Source organism: Strigops habroptila, chromosome 16 (assembly GCF_004027225.2).
Source record: "Strigops habroptila isolate Jane chromosome 16, bStrHab1.2.pri, whole genome shotgun sequence".
Taxonomy (NCBI): domain Eukaryota; kingdom Metazoa; phylum Chordata; class Aves; order Psittaciformes; family Psittacidae; genus Strigops; species Strigops habroptila.
The window spans coordinates 2,862,904-2,876,931 of NC_044292.2; the positions used below are offsets into that span (position 1 = coordinate 2,862,904).

General features: G+C 53.8%; 1 protein-coding gene across 4 annotated transcripts in view; it reads left to right on the top strand.

The window, feature by feature from the left end:
* The first annotated feature begins 7,003 nt into the window (after positions 1–7,003).
* EPHB2 (EPH receptor B2) overlaps positions 7,004–14,028 on the top strand; it is a 142,049-nt gene continuing 135,024 nt past the window's right edge. For 3 of the 4 annotated variants that reach the window (XM_030507713.1, XM_030507714.1, XM_030507715.1), the window contains exon 1: positions 7,004–7,233. In XM_030507713.1, the coding sequence (XP_030363573.1) occupies positions 7,149–7,233 (85 nt within the window). In that variant the 5' untranslated portion in view covers positions 7,004–7,148. The remainder of the gene's footprint in view (positions 7,234–14,028) is intronic. The other variant, XM_030507712.1, reaches the window with a different exon arrangement.

Below are 14,028 nucleotides of genomic sequence, written 5' to 3' on the forward strand. Positions count from 1 at the left end.
CTTCTCCAACAGCATTGAACGGCTCAATGAAGGGACCTTTCTGACCACCGTGGCCCCCTGTGCTTGGTGTGCACGGCAGCAACCTGTGCAACAGCCTCTCTGCCAGCCCTGCTTTGTCCCAGGGTGCTGTGGCAGCGTGTCAAGGGGATGAGAATTACCAGAGCACTTCTTTGTTGGCAGGTCCCTCATGTCGGCAGGGCAGCAACCCAAAGAGCAGATGGACAGGCAGTCCCAGGGCAGCCGTGCTCCATCCATCTTGGCTAATCGGGCAGCGTTCCCTGCCAGACCTATCTCCTGCTGGCGGACAAACATGGAACAGGTCTACACTTCCACACCATACCCAACACTCCTCAAGCCTCCTCCTCTCCCTTTGCCCAGCCCCAAGCTGACCCCCATCCCTGCTCGCATTTTCAGTGTGAGCCCCTTCTTCCCCTGCCTCCCCTTCCTCAAGGCTCTCTCTGCCCACCGCCTCCCTGTGCACACCATTAGTGCTGCCCCATCCCATCCCACCACACTCCTGTCTCTGTACTCTTGTGTGCTTCTCCAGGCACACACCCCATGATCATCCTCCTATGGTCCCCGGGCAGGAGAGGATAAGTTGGTGTCAGAGTTTATTACTTAGATGAGTCTTCAATAAAGGAAAAGGTAAGTAAATGAATGTTAGCATGAAGAGCTTATGCATGCATTTGGCAGCATCCAGCAGTGCTCTCATTGCAGTACTTGTTCCATCTCAGCCACATTTTAGCTAAAACCTTAAGGGAGTGGATATTCCCGCAGCCAAGGAGGAAATGTGAAATGCCCATCATAGAGCACATGGCACCGTTCTCACTGACTCCTGACCTTTTATCTCCAGACCTTGGGGGGATTTTGCCTGTGCACAGCTGCACTTTCTCCACGCCTCTGCATACATACCCCTTTGCTTGCTTCTCTTTGGAAAGACCCAGACAACCGGTCTCTCTTCCATCCTTCTGCTGTGGAAGGCGATGTGGTTGCCTCCTTCAGCTCTGTCTTTTTGTAGTAATCACCTCTTAGGAGAAAAGAGTAATTTCACAACATGCCATTGCTTTTGATCCTGTATTTGACTTCTTGTAAACCTACACCATCTCAGGGCACCAGAGGATTTTGCTCATGAGTGCCTCTGAACATAATGGTGCATTTTTTCATAGTGTTCATAAGCATCTGCAAAACTATCTTTAACACTTGCATTGGCAAAACCCAGGTACTTTTCTCTCCAGCTTCCTATTAAATGTCATTTCAGCATTCTCAATTTCAAGGATGCCACCCTGTAATTCTGTAGTATTAAGCAGAGACCTGAGTCTGACATTTCAAGTTTTCCATCTTCCTTTGAACAAGTTTAAAACTATTTTCCAGAAGACTTCTGGACTGTGGATATCTTGGGTTACATCCTTTTCTTTTACAAATCTTTAAAAATCAAAGCAATTAAATTGTGCATCTTTTAATGTCATTATCTCTGTCAGTATGCAATACCTGGCAGGTTTTCATCAGAGGTTACCTACTGGGCAGATTTATTCTCTAACAAATGTTGCAATTTCTGCCTAACCATAAAATAATCAAGGACTAAAATGCAAATAGTTTCCAGAATACAAAACCCACCTTCTGCCAGTCAATATCTCATGGTCGTAAAGTCTTCTGGATTAGATTTACATGCATAACATGATATCCTGGTGATGGTTCCACCTATTCTTTGCTATATATCTAGATTTTTTTTTTTCTTTCTGTACTTTTTTGAAAACATAGATTATTGACTCATATTCTTGATTGTTGCATTTCTCTACTTTCTGGGAAATTGGGAGTTCCTTGTGATTTGTATGATTTTATTTAAATTTGCATTCTCTTCATCAGATTTCTTTCCATCTCTGCAAGGTCCTGCTTATTGTGGGTATTCACTTTTTCAAGAAGACCTGACACGTTTCCAGTCCCAAAGGAGATACTTTTAAAAAATTTGCTTTTCCTGAAGTTTTTTTTAACTCTACAATTATCATATAGCCACCATTGGATAGTTTCTACAGTCTAGTCCAAGGTTTACCTGTCCCATCTAAGGTTTACCTGCCTGCGCTCAGCTGTCTCATCATAAGCTGGGTTCATATTAGCTGTTGAACAAAATATCCAAAATTTCCTGCCCAATTCTGCAGTTCTAAATCTATTTTAAATGCTTCAAAAGTGCCTTTTCTCTTTAATTTGTTCCCATGGATACCATTCAGAAGTTTCATTCATTTTAGGAGAGTAATTTCAAATCTTTAGTGCAATCTACCAGTTGACTTTTGCTTCTTAATTTAGCTGAAGGCTCTAAAACCTGATTTCAGACATTGCAATGGCAACAGAAACACGGCTGCCTTCTGCTTCTCACCCCTCTCTGCAGCCCCTTTGTCTCCCCAAAGAGATTCAATCCTCCCTTGAAGCTTTTCTGGGGCTCTGCTTCGTTCTTGGGGTCCCAGCACAGGATGATGCTTGGTTGACCTGTGCTATCCTCTTACCTTCCTCCTTTCCTCTCTGTCTCATCCCCGCTTCTGGTTCCAGTTAGCGTCAGAATTCATAACATGCATGAATCTTTCATTTAGCAATAGATAGATGAGTTCAGAAATGCTGGAGGAAAGAGCTGAAGGGGAAAGGGAGCTGCTGGTTCATCCATTAGCTCCCCCCCCCGGGCAGGACCCTCAACAAGCTGAACAGGTTGAGTGAGGAGGACTCTAGCTCTCCAGTGTCACGTTTCAGCACAAGCCAGTCAGGGCCAGGTACCCTCGCAAACATAAAGGGATGTAAAAGCCTTATCTTGATTTAACTTTGCACAGAGAAACCTCACCACAATGTCCCTAGTGGAGTGGGGAGGGCAGTGGGTTGCAGCCAACGCCTGTGTGAATGGTGGCTAGAGAGCAGTAAAACTGATAAAGATGCTGGTCCACTCTGAGAAGGGTGTGAGAGAGCGCTGAGGTCCCTGAAGAATGTCTCTTTACCACACAGATGAGGGACTGGGCATCTTGAGCTGCAAGGTGTTGGGCAGCACCCGGGTCTCAGCCCCTGCTGCTTCCACCCTTCTTCCCAAAGGACCAGACCTGCTCCTCACTGGACCATGGAGCATTTGGGGTGACAGGAAAAGGCAAGGCAGGACAGGGGGAGGCTGTTCTCCATGACAGCCTGCAATCACATATATCCATGGGGTTTCTTGCTGTTCACACACCCTTCACAGAGGTTAGAAAAACCTGCTATTGGGAACAGTTCCTCCATCCCTGCTGAGCTTGGGAACATTAAGGAGGTGATAATAAGCGGTCCCCGAGCAGGAGGGCCTGCTCTCCTTTGGAAAGTGCTACTCGAGACAATTTATCATTCAGACAAAGAGGCGAAAAAGGGTTAAACACTGCCCAGCCTCCCCAGCCAGAGGTGGCTTTGGTTATCTGCAGCATGGCTGCAGGGCTACATGGTGCCTGTACATGTTTGGGGATCAAGAGTTAAGTGTTTAAATGATAAGTGATATCTTAAAAACATAAGTTTAGCAATGAATCTTTGCCGACAATACCATACTATTAGTTAATAGGCAGAATTAACTCACTGGCCTGGGGCCAAGCCCGTCACAGCCAGAGCCAGAACAGCTGAAGCTGCTTTTCACTTGGGTTTTGCTTTATGGGATTTGCTGGTGCAGGGAGACTCCAATTTCTGTAAAAATATGCTCATGTTTTCCTCTTCCTGACCTGCCCCTGGAAGCTCGAGGCTCCTTGGAGCCCAAGGGATTCAACCAGGAGCTGAAAAGCTTTCTTTTTGCATGCAGAGACTGAGCAAGGGTGCTGGTCTGCTGCAGGATGCCTCTCCATGGCTCCAGACCTGCTGCCTGCCTGCTCTCCATGGGTCTTTACAGGCAGATTTATTGCTCCAGGTGCCAACAGGAGACTCACTCCCCATCCCTCACACCCAAAATTAACAGCCCTCTCCCTTGATGAGGGGATTGAGCTTGAGCAAGTGGCTCTGGAGGAAGGAGCTTTCTTGGACCCCAATTACAAGAAGCTTCTCCTGGATCGTTCTTGTAGGTGGGGTTACTTGGGTGATGCTCCCTCTCGCCCCTGGTTCCAGGATGCTGCACTGAGCCTGGAGTCTGTGCACGACAGCTCTACACCACCCGCTGCACAGATGCTGCTTCACTCATGCTGCTTCCCTTTGTGTCTGCCACGACTCCTGACTGTTGCCCGCTGCACCTCTTTAACCTTGCAGAGGGCGAGAGGAAGCCACCTCCTGCAGGTGTGATGAGCCAAAGGCTTCATGTGCAAATGAAACCTGTTCTTCCTGCACCAGGAACTGAAAATGCTACATTGAATGCGTCACCATCAAACCCATTTTAATGTCCTTTAGATGTCATCTCTCTTGGCTCTGTCTGCCTGGGAACCATCTTTTGATGTAAACTAACACATCGGTGCAACCTAAGTAGTGGCTGTCCCATTTCTGTGACACCAGTGCTGCTGCTTTTCCCAGATAAGGGAAAAGTAGCACTTTTTTGTAGCAGGGTTTGAGCATTCGATGATGGCACCGCCCAAGGGTCAGATGTACTACAGCTACAGGCAAAACCAATAGACCTTGTCTCCCAAGGTGGACCCACTGCCCAGGGGTGGTCAGGTCCATCTGACAGTGCTGCGGCCACTTGTCACCAGATGGCAGCAAGGAGAGCATCACGTCTCCTGCCTGGGTGAGGACAGCAGTGAGGATGTACAGTGCTCCTTGGTCAATGACTGTTTTCCACGGAGGCCACCAACTCCAGTGCAGAGGGAGAGGAATGTGCAGAACAGGACATTGGAGGAGATCCAGCATTGCTCATCATGAAGTCATGCTTTGTGGCACTTGCTGGTTAGCTCAGAGCTGCTGGCTTGGTGATGAGAGAAAGCTTCTGGGCTTCAGGAGAGAAAGCAGAGGCTGGTGGCACCCCATGCACTAGCAATAAGTTTGTGAGGGTAGCTGTGGGGCCTTCCTGAGGATGCTGAATGGGTGCCACCATCACAGGAAGCCCTTCTTGGGAGCAAAGTGAAGACATGAGATGGGAACAGAGCTCACAGTTCATGACTTACTCTGAAGAGCATCATCAGGGAACAAACTTGACTCCAAGGAGTGCATAAGAGCTTCAAAGTCACTGCAGCAGTCAGACAATCTGCACAGCCCAAGGTCCCATCTCTAGCAGCAACAGCCTAAGGGGATGCTCAAAGGAGAGGGAAGATCTCCAGTGACTCTTCCCTCCTCAGGACAAAATTCCCCCTGTGTCTAGCAGTGCGGCCCTGGAGAGCTGCAAGAAAATCCTAAGGGTCCGGGTGGACACTGGCAAACAGACAGGGCTGCTGTTTCCTCTTGGACTCTAAGAAAACTGTGCGGATCCTCTGGGATGTACCTGTCTAGGGCACTTGCAGGACACAACAACAGCCTGGGGATCTGGGAAGATTGAAATGATGGTTTGAGAAGGTTGGAAATGAGGAGTGCTTTCTAACATCTAATGGGAAATATTGAGTGCTCCAGAGCAGTGGGGAGCAAGGGAACTATAACGGAGACTGGGGAATGAGGGAGCCCTGGTAGAGCACTGGGATGGGGGTAACTGCCGGGGATGCTTGGGCTCCTTGTCATGCAGAGGAGTCATCTGGAGGCAGGAGCACCAAGACCACTGCCTGTCGCTGGCCCTTCTGCCTCATTCTGTGGTGAATTGAGCTCTCTCCGTGCAAGAGTGAACCCTAATGAGGCACTAAAGATGGAAGGAGCTGGGCCACAGGATTCTCTGGAGGCTGCTGCACTGAATGTGTGGCAAACCTGTATGACCAGTAACATCTGCAGTGGTAGGAGCTTCCAAAGGTGTTCAGAGCCTGAAGTTGGCCACAGCGAGTTGGGGAAGCCCATTTGGCTCATGCACATGGCCAATACCATCAGGGAGCCTTGATCGCCTCCAAACACTTGTGAAGTGCCCAAGGGTCAGATCTGGAGTGTGATGAAGAGGTGGAGCTGGGTCAGCTTGCACCTCCAGGGAGAGTACTGCTTGACTTCGTGTCGTGTGAAGGGGGCTTGTGGCCAACTCCCAATGGCCCCACGCAGATGGCAGGTGAGGGAATATGAGTGAATTGGTGCTCCTGCCGCACCTGGGTTGACTCCAAGGGGTCTTCTCTGGGCACCCTGTGCCAGCACCTCAGCACCCTCACAGGGAAGAGCTTCAGCCTCAGAGCTCATCTCAGTCTCCCCTCTGGCAGGTTAAAGCCATTCCCCTTGTCCTGTCCCTACTGGCTCTTGTCCAAAGCCTCTCCCCAGGTTTCTTGTAGCCCCTTTAGGCACCGGAGCTGCTCTAAGGTCTCCCTGGAGCCTTCTCCAGGCTGAACAAGCCCAACAGTCTCCTGCTGGACATGTCCCCTTCCCCACCCGCAGCCAGCTCGCTCACCAGCTCACACCCAGCACGCAGCAGCACACACCCAGCTCACACACCAGCACACATCCAGCTCACATCTACTCTCACACCAGCACACATACAAGCACACACCAACTCACACCCAGCACACCCCAGCACACCCCCAGCTCGCACACCAGCACCCGCACCAGCTCATACCCAGCACACACCAGCTCACCCTCCTCCACCTCCCTCGCCCCCCGGCGGGAGGGATGCTCAGCCCGGGGCCGCGGGCGCTGGGCAGGGCAAAGTGGGGGGCATCCCTCCGGGAGCCGGGAGCCGGCCCCCCCCGCCCCCTGCCCGGTGCCTGCAGCGCGCGGCCCGCCCCGGCGGGGCAGATTTGGACTGAAATCGCGGCTTTCTGCGGGTGATCGACAGCTCCGGGACAAACCATCGCGGCGCGGGGGGAGCCGCCGCCCGCCCGCCGTCCCCCGCCCCCCGCCGCTCTCCCGCCGCTCTCGTCCCCATCCCCCCCGGGCCGCCGCCGCCCGCCCGCCGCCGCCGCCCAGCCGGCCGCCGCCCCCGCCGGCCGCGCGGCTCCCCGGGGCGGGGCGGGCGGCGCGGGGAGCTCCCCCGCGCGGCGGCGGCGGTGGCTCGGCCCGGCCGGCGGTGCGCTTCGTGCCCGCGGCCGTGCCCGCGCCGGCGGCGGCCCCAGCCCCAGCGAGGGGCTCGGCTCGGCTCCGCCGCTTCCCCGCCGCCTCCCCGCCGCCTCCATGGAGCGCCGGCCGCGCCGCCTCTGATGCCCGGCCCGGCGCGCACCATGGGGCCGCTGTGGCTCTGCTGCCTGCCCCTCGCCCTCCTGCCGCTGCTCGCCGCCGTGGAAGGTAAGGGAAAAGGGGAGGAGGGGGGGGCGGGGGCCGCTCTGGGGCCGGGCGAGCCCCACTTCGGGGTTTTTTTTCCTCCCTTTTTGGGGGGAGGGGGCGGCACTTTGTGCGTGTGTGTCCCCCCTCCCCACCGCACCCCTCCAGCGCTGGAGGGAGGTGAAGTTTGGGAAGTGCCGCCGCAGCCGGAGGTGCCGCCGCCGGAGCCCGGTGCCGAGCTAGGGGCCCCTTGTGTGTCGCCGCCCCCCGCCCCGTCCCCAGACCCCCTCGGTCGCGTAGCCCGTCTCCCCGCCATCCCTTTGCCAGGGCGAGCATCCCCCGCCGGCAGCTCGGCCGGTCCCCGCGTGCTCTGAGGGATGCCCGGGCTCCGCCGCTCCGTGCCCGCTGCGGGTAGAAGCTTTGGGCGCAGCTCAGGAAGGCCGTGCCGGCATCCCGGAGCTCCTGGCCGGCTCCCTGCTGGCGGCGTGGCTTTCGCGGCTCCCCGCCGCGTTCCCCCGGTGCTCAGACAAAGCAACGGCAGGTGGGGAGCTCCACTGGGGAGGGTGCTGGGTGGGAGCCCGGTCGTGGGGTCCAGGCAAGGGGGGGACTCGTCTTCCCGTTCCCAAGCCCACCCCCGGCAGCGCTGGGGAGCGGGGCTGGGCAGGGGTGAGGGCAACGTGTCCGGCCAAAACGCGGCTCATCCCGGAGCAGCGCGGCCCACGGGTGGCTGCCCGCCGCGGGAGGTCCCTGCCGGCCCCCGGTTCGTTGGCCGCTGCTGGCCCGGGGCGTGGAGGCGCCGGGCGGTGGGAGCCGCACGGACGATGTTTGTCTGGAACATGGATGAGGCACCATTTATTAAGTTGGAGTTTTGGGAGATGACTCATAGGTTGGCCAGCTATACATCGTGATATTTACAATATGGGAGCTTGGCATAAATAGGACTATTTACGTTGCAGCGGAGAGCGCTAGCCAGCTATGCTATTCAAATGAGCCTGGTATGTTTTTAATTATGGGGGGGAAGGGTTGGGGTGGTGAGCATGTTTGTGGGAGCATACATGTCCACGTGGGACATCTGGCCTCATCAGCTGGTGTAGCTGACACTGACAATGGGGTTTGTACCTGGCCAGCGGGGCCGAGCGGGCTGGGCTGTGCAAAGCTGTTGATGCTGACTACAGCAGGAGATGGAGCTGGCACCTTGTACAGGGCCGGGGAGACACCATCACCCCACCCTGCTCTTCCTGCACCCTGAGAGGAGCCGCCAGGCAGTGCTGTGGGTTGGTGACCTGCTCCTGGGACTCTGGCATGCTTGCTTGAGGAAGTGGGTGACTTTCCCACCATCATGGCAGAAGCAGCAGGGACTGGATGCGTGATCACCTGGGCTCCTCCCAGGAGATGAGGAATGTACATCTGGGCACAAGGGGCCAGCCAGCGCTGGCGGGGGCTTTCATCCACCTGAGATGATCACCAGAAGGTGTGCTTCTCCATGGATGGGGATGCTCCCAGGGAGATGGCTAATGGGGACCCAGCGCCGTGCTTCCAGTGGCTGACCCCATCATCCCCTGGGGCTGAATGCATTGATTTAGGCTCAGTGGGGTCCCTCTCTTGCCCCTGCTGTTGCCTCCTGCCTTATGGTATGGGGTTGCAGTGGTCACTTGCAGTGCTGGTATGGGCAACCAGTTACCATGCCCCAGCCTTTCAAAGTCTTGCAAAGTCTTCTGGAGAGCTGATATGCTGAAAACATGCTGGAGACAGCTCCCTAGGAGCACCTGTGCTCCTTCCTCCCCTTTGGGAATTGCCTCTTCCCGGAGCTCCCTGGGATGCTTGGGTGCAGTGTCTGCCTGCATCTCCAGATGCCCTGGGCCCCATTGGTGTGGGCAGACAAACTCAAAAGCAGCCGCTGGCCAAGGAGGCAGTGGCTGGACCCCACCGCGTCACCCTGGCCACAGCACCTCTGTGGTGGCGCTGCTCTCCATGCTGCCATCACCAGCTCCAGCAGATTCCCAAGGCCAAAATGGGGGCAAAAAGGCTCGTTCAGGGGAAAAACGCATCCTAGTTATTTGCCCAGGGATCCTGCCTCTTGAGTCCTGTTTTCAGCTCTGCTATGGAGCTTTTCTCTAATGCTCATAATTTCACTTGTCTCCTCTGTGCCTCAGTTTTCCTAATTACAAGGCGTAAAATAATACCAGCATCTTTCCCAAGGGAGCCGCAAGGTTTTGTTAATGAACATGACAAAGTGCTTTGGGATCCGTGGTTGAAAGTGCAGCCTTAGTCAGTGCGCCTGTGTGTGGGGTGTTTATTTATCTACATGCTTTATATTTCTCTGTATGCTATATATTCACTTGCATTTAACAAACCTTAATTAGAAACAAAGCCGATAGGGAAGGAAATATAAACAGGAGTGTGCATGAAAATTGGAAGTTGATTACTCACTGGCCAGCAGAATGCGTGGCTTGGGCTTGGGAGGGAAGGCTGTTTGGTTAAAACCAGCTCTGTTAAAAGGAAATGTGAAAAGAACGTAAACCATAAATCAATATGGAAAACAGGGAGGTGGATGACAATGTACATAAAGCAGAGGTTAAGAATTGCGTACAGTTGTTAAGGCAGTTGCAAGGTAATGTATCTGCAGCTGAGAAAGTTCAGGCTTATAAAAGGAAAAGTTTTTTTTAGTGTGTTTTTGGGAAAAAAAAAACCCAAACAAAACCAAACCAAAACCAGAAAGTCAAGAACAAAGGAGCCCGGTCAGGGTCTGGATCCCACACTGATTGGTAATAGTGCCACTATCACTCACAGCTCCTCTTTGTATTCCTGCTGGTGTGTGCTGCACATGTATCTGGAGTACTGATGCTTCCAAGGTATTTTTGGGGTGAGCTGGGAAGGGCACTGAAGGTATTTTAAACTCAGCAGCCTGGCTAAGTCGCGTGCAAGGCAGGAACAAGCCCCCAGAGGTGCTCCTCAACCTGCTGGAGTCAACTTTTTGTAAGCCTTGTGGCGTTGGCAGGCTTCCCGGGGGCTGGAGGAAAGCCAGCCATGTGCCAAAACACGGGAAAGGAGAGAAGAGGTGGCCCTAATATCTGTGAGGGTCCAGGCGGCCTGGGAGGTGGCAGTGGGCTCTGATGGGTGAGGGAGTGTTGCCTGGTGGGAATTGTGCTGGGAAGCAGCATCACGGGCAAAGGGGACTTGGTGCTGGTCATCCTTCTGTGCCGGGCAGTCGCGATCCTGAGCTTGGCCGTGGTCTTGGAGATGGGTGCTGGGGCAGGACAATGTCCTCGCTTGGATCGGGCATCTCTGGGGCACGCTGCGGCTGAGGTGCTGGGCATGAATGCGCGTGCCCCTTCCTCTGAGCAAGCTGGAGACAGGACCTTTGATTTCTGCGTGGTTAATAATGTATTGTAATGTGCACATATATACGTTTATTATGCTGCATACATGTCCCTACTATACAGTATACTGTATTTTATGTATTCTGTAACATATTTTAGTGTTAAAACATGGTTACTTCTCTTGTACACGTGGTCAGGACTTGCTGCCGAGCGCCTCCGCAGCCTTCTCCAGGCCCAGAGCTGGAGTGAACTTGTGCCTTTTTGGGTCCAGGTTCATGGTGTCAGTGGAGAAAGACTTGAGTCGTGTCTTCGGGGCTGCAGGTCACACCAGGGCAGTTGCTTTGATCTCAGTGCTCCAGGGAGTGCCAGGACCTCAGGAGCTGCACCAGCATCCCAGTAAGCCCATCAAGCTCCGGCGAGTGGCAGAGCCGCAGGTCCAGAGAAAAACAGAGGATCTGTCAAGAAGCTGATCCATTCTGTATGTTGGAACTCCAGATCTGCAAATGCTGTCTGAGTCTAGGCTGGGAACATGCTTTTGACACCGGAGGCTGAGGCGCAGAGCAGAGACCGTGGCTTTGGGTGGGTCCCATGCTGCCTTTCGCCTGCTGCTGCCTCCCCACCTTGGCCCTGTTTCCTGGGTTAATTTTTGAGAGGTGCATTCCTTGCATCTGCCTGCCCCTTACATTACCAGGACAGCAACAGAGAGAACTCCTTTTAGAGACCAGATGAATTGGTGCCTGATTTGGACATCTGTGGAGCTGCCATTGCCACTCTGCTTCTCTGCTTTTCCCATGCTGAAGCAGTAGTTGCTCCCGTATCCCTGCTGTATTTCCACCTTCTCTGGGTGATCAAAGCAGAGGGAGCAGATGCTGGAGGGACATGCCAAGGGGACAGGGCTGTAGGGAACTATGGCTTGGAGCTGGTGTGACCACCGATGTCCTCTGGAGAGGGATCTGGGAATGTGAAGGGCACCTTGGGGATGCTTCCAAGGGGCTTAGGGGCTGTTCCCCGAAGATGGGAGCAGCGGTCCCCTTTGCAGGCAGGCTAAGGATCTGCATGTACTAGTCCTTTGTGTACACATACCTGAGCTGGCTGTAAAGAGGGGTGGGCACCAGCGGGGCTGCGAAACCTGCTTGAGGAGCTGGGTAAATACTGAATGCTGTGATAGCTCCCAAGGCCTGAGTGCCTTTGTGTGAGTTGAGCTGGAGCTGTGCTAAACTAGAGTGTGAGCCGACCACTCTGGCCCCAACACTCTGAATGACCCTGCTGAGATGGGTCCTTGTGTGTGGGTCTGTCTGGGAGTGGATGTAGGGGTCCTGTCCTGCAGAAAAAGCTTTATTTTACCAGGAAAGACCCATCCTGATTTGCAGTCACTCCAAAACCTGGCTTGAAGAGATGCCAGAATGAAGCGTGGCTGCCTGTTGCATTGTGTCAGGATGGGGGTAGCAGGGAGATCCTCGGAGGCAAAAGTTCAGTGTTAGATAAGGGGGTAACCACGGGGCCTCCTGCGATAAGGTGCTGACGTGCAGCCGGGCAGGAGGGAGGGAGAGGCAGCGCCTGGGAGGGTTAGGAGCGGGCTCTGCCCTGGCTGGTACCCAGGGATGCAGGCAGCACGGGGAGTGAGTATCGCTGGGGATGCTGGAGGCAGGCAGGGACCCCTTGGGGGCCAAGAGGGAGGAAAGGTGCCCCAGAGGTGTGTACAGGGATATATCAATACCAACTTCATACCGGTATCAGGTGTTTTAGGAATGTGTTGAATGAATGGATGGCACTTTGTGCCAGCGTGCAAGCACGGGGGTGGCTCTGTGGGGTGTGCTGGCTCTCCAAGCAAAGCAGGATGGAGGCTTGCAGCCCAGAACCGCCCCCATGTGCTGGGCTGCACCCCCAGAGTGTGAGCAGCGGGTCGAGGGAGAGGATTCTCCCCCTCTGCTGTGCTCTGGGGAGACCCCCCCTGCAGTCCTGATCCAGCTCTGGGGCAACAGCACAAGAGGGACGTGGAGCTGCTGGAGCGAGGCCAGAGGAGGCCCCGGAGCTGCTGCGAGGGCTGGAGCAGCTCTGCTCTGGAGCCAGGCTGAGAGAGCTGGGCTGGGGCAGCCTGGAGAAGAGAAGGCTCCTGAAGGGGACACCTTAGAGCAGCTCCAGTGCCTAAAGGGGCTCCAGGAAACCTGGAGAGGGGCTTTGGACAAGGGCCTGTAGGGACAGGCCAAGGGGAATGGCTTTAACCTGCCAGAGGGGAGACTGAGATGAGCTCTGAGGCAGAAGCTCTTCCCTGTGAGGGTGCTGAGGCGCTGGCACAGGGTGCCCAGAGAAGCTGTGGCTGCCCCATCCCTGGCAGTGTTCAAGGCCAGGTTGGACACAGGGGCTTGGAGCAACCTGCTCTAGTGGAAGGTGTCCCTGCCCATGGCAGGGGTTGGAACTGGAGGAGCTTTAAGGTGCCTTCAACCCAAACCACTCTGGGATTCTATGAAAGAGTGCTGTGCTGTCTGTCCTCTCTGAATTTCCATGCTCAGGGATGAAGGGAGCAGCATTCAGTCTCCACTACCCTATAGCCTGAATTGTGGCCCTGATTGCTAGATGTTAAGGGAGATAAAGGGGCTGGTGAGCTCCAAAAGTTGGTGGAGTTTTATCAGTCTGTCTAATAAATTAGGTTTTTGTCTCAGAGGCTGACCATTGCATCCGTAAAATGACCAACACTTTTTTTTATGACACCATCATACTGTAAAAAGACTGCAAAAATACTACATGGTAACGCTTTGCAAGTAAGGCAAAATGAAGGAGGTCGCCGAAGGGAGAAGCTGAAATAGTGATGTACTTGCACATGATGAAGGAAATTATATTAAAACTCAGAATAAATGGATGCGGCCATTTAATGTGTGAGGCTTGGTTGTTTGGGTTTTTTTTTTAAGTAAATGTTGATTAAATGGCAAATTGGAGGAGGTCACTGGAGGTAAGAACATGTTCTTCAGAAATTGGAAGCTGTATCTAAAAGGAGAAAACAGAAAAAAGAATCAGAACCTGTGGCGAAGTGAATGTGAAACCAGCTGTGTCAGGCTGAGAGGAGTTTGAAAAATAAACTGTGAGAAGAAATTAATTATCCCCCCAAATTCCACCTCAACAAATGAGAATTGGGAGAGTAAACCCAACCAGGATGGAGCAAGTGGAGAGATGGGAACTACTTCAGTGTACCCCCGCAAAAGGCTGTGGCCCAGGGCACTCCTGCCAAGGAGTTTTCCTCCCCAGAGCCCTGGGAGATGGCCCTGAAGTGGTGGCAGAAGTTCTTATAATTTAAAATAAGCTTGTCAAATGAATATTTGGGCCAGAGCAAGGGGGATGAGCATCATTTAAGAAGAGCTCCTTGGGTGATCCAGGAGACTCCAGACCAGTAATTTTAGAGGAAGGGCTCTCATGGATTAAAATCTGCTTAAAGAGGGGGAAACAAAAGAGTCAGTTTTCCCACTGGACGGGAGTCAGCGTGAGGCTCGCGCTGTGCGATGTACTT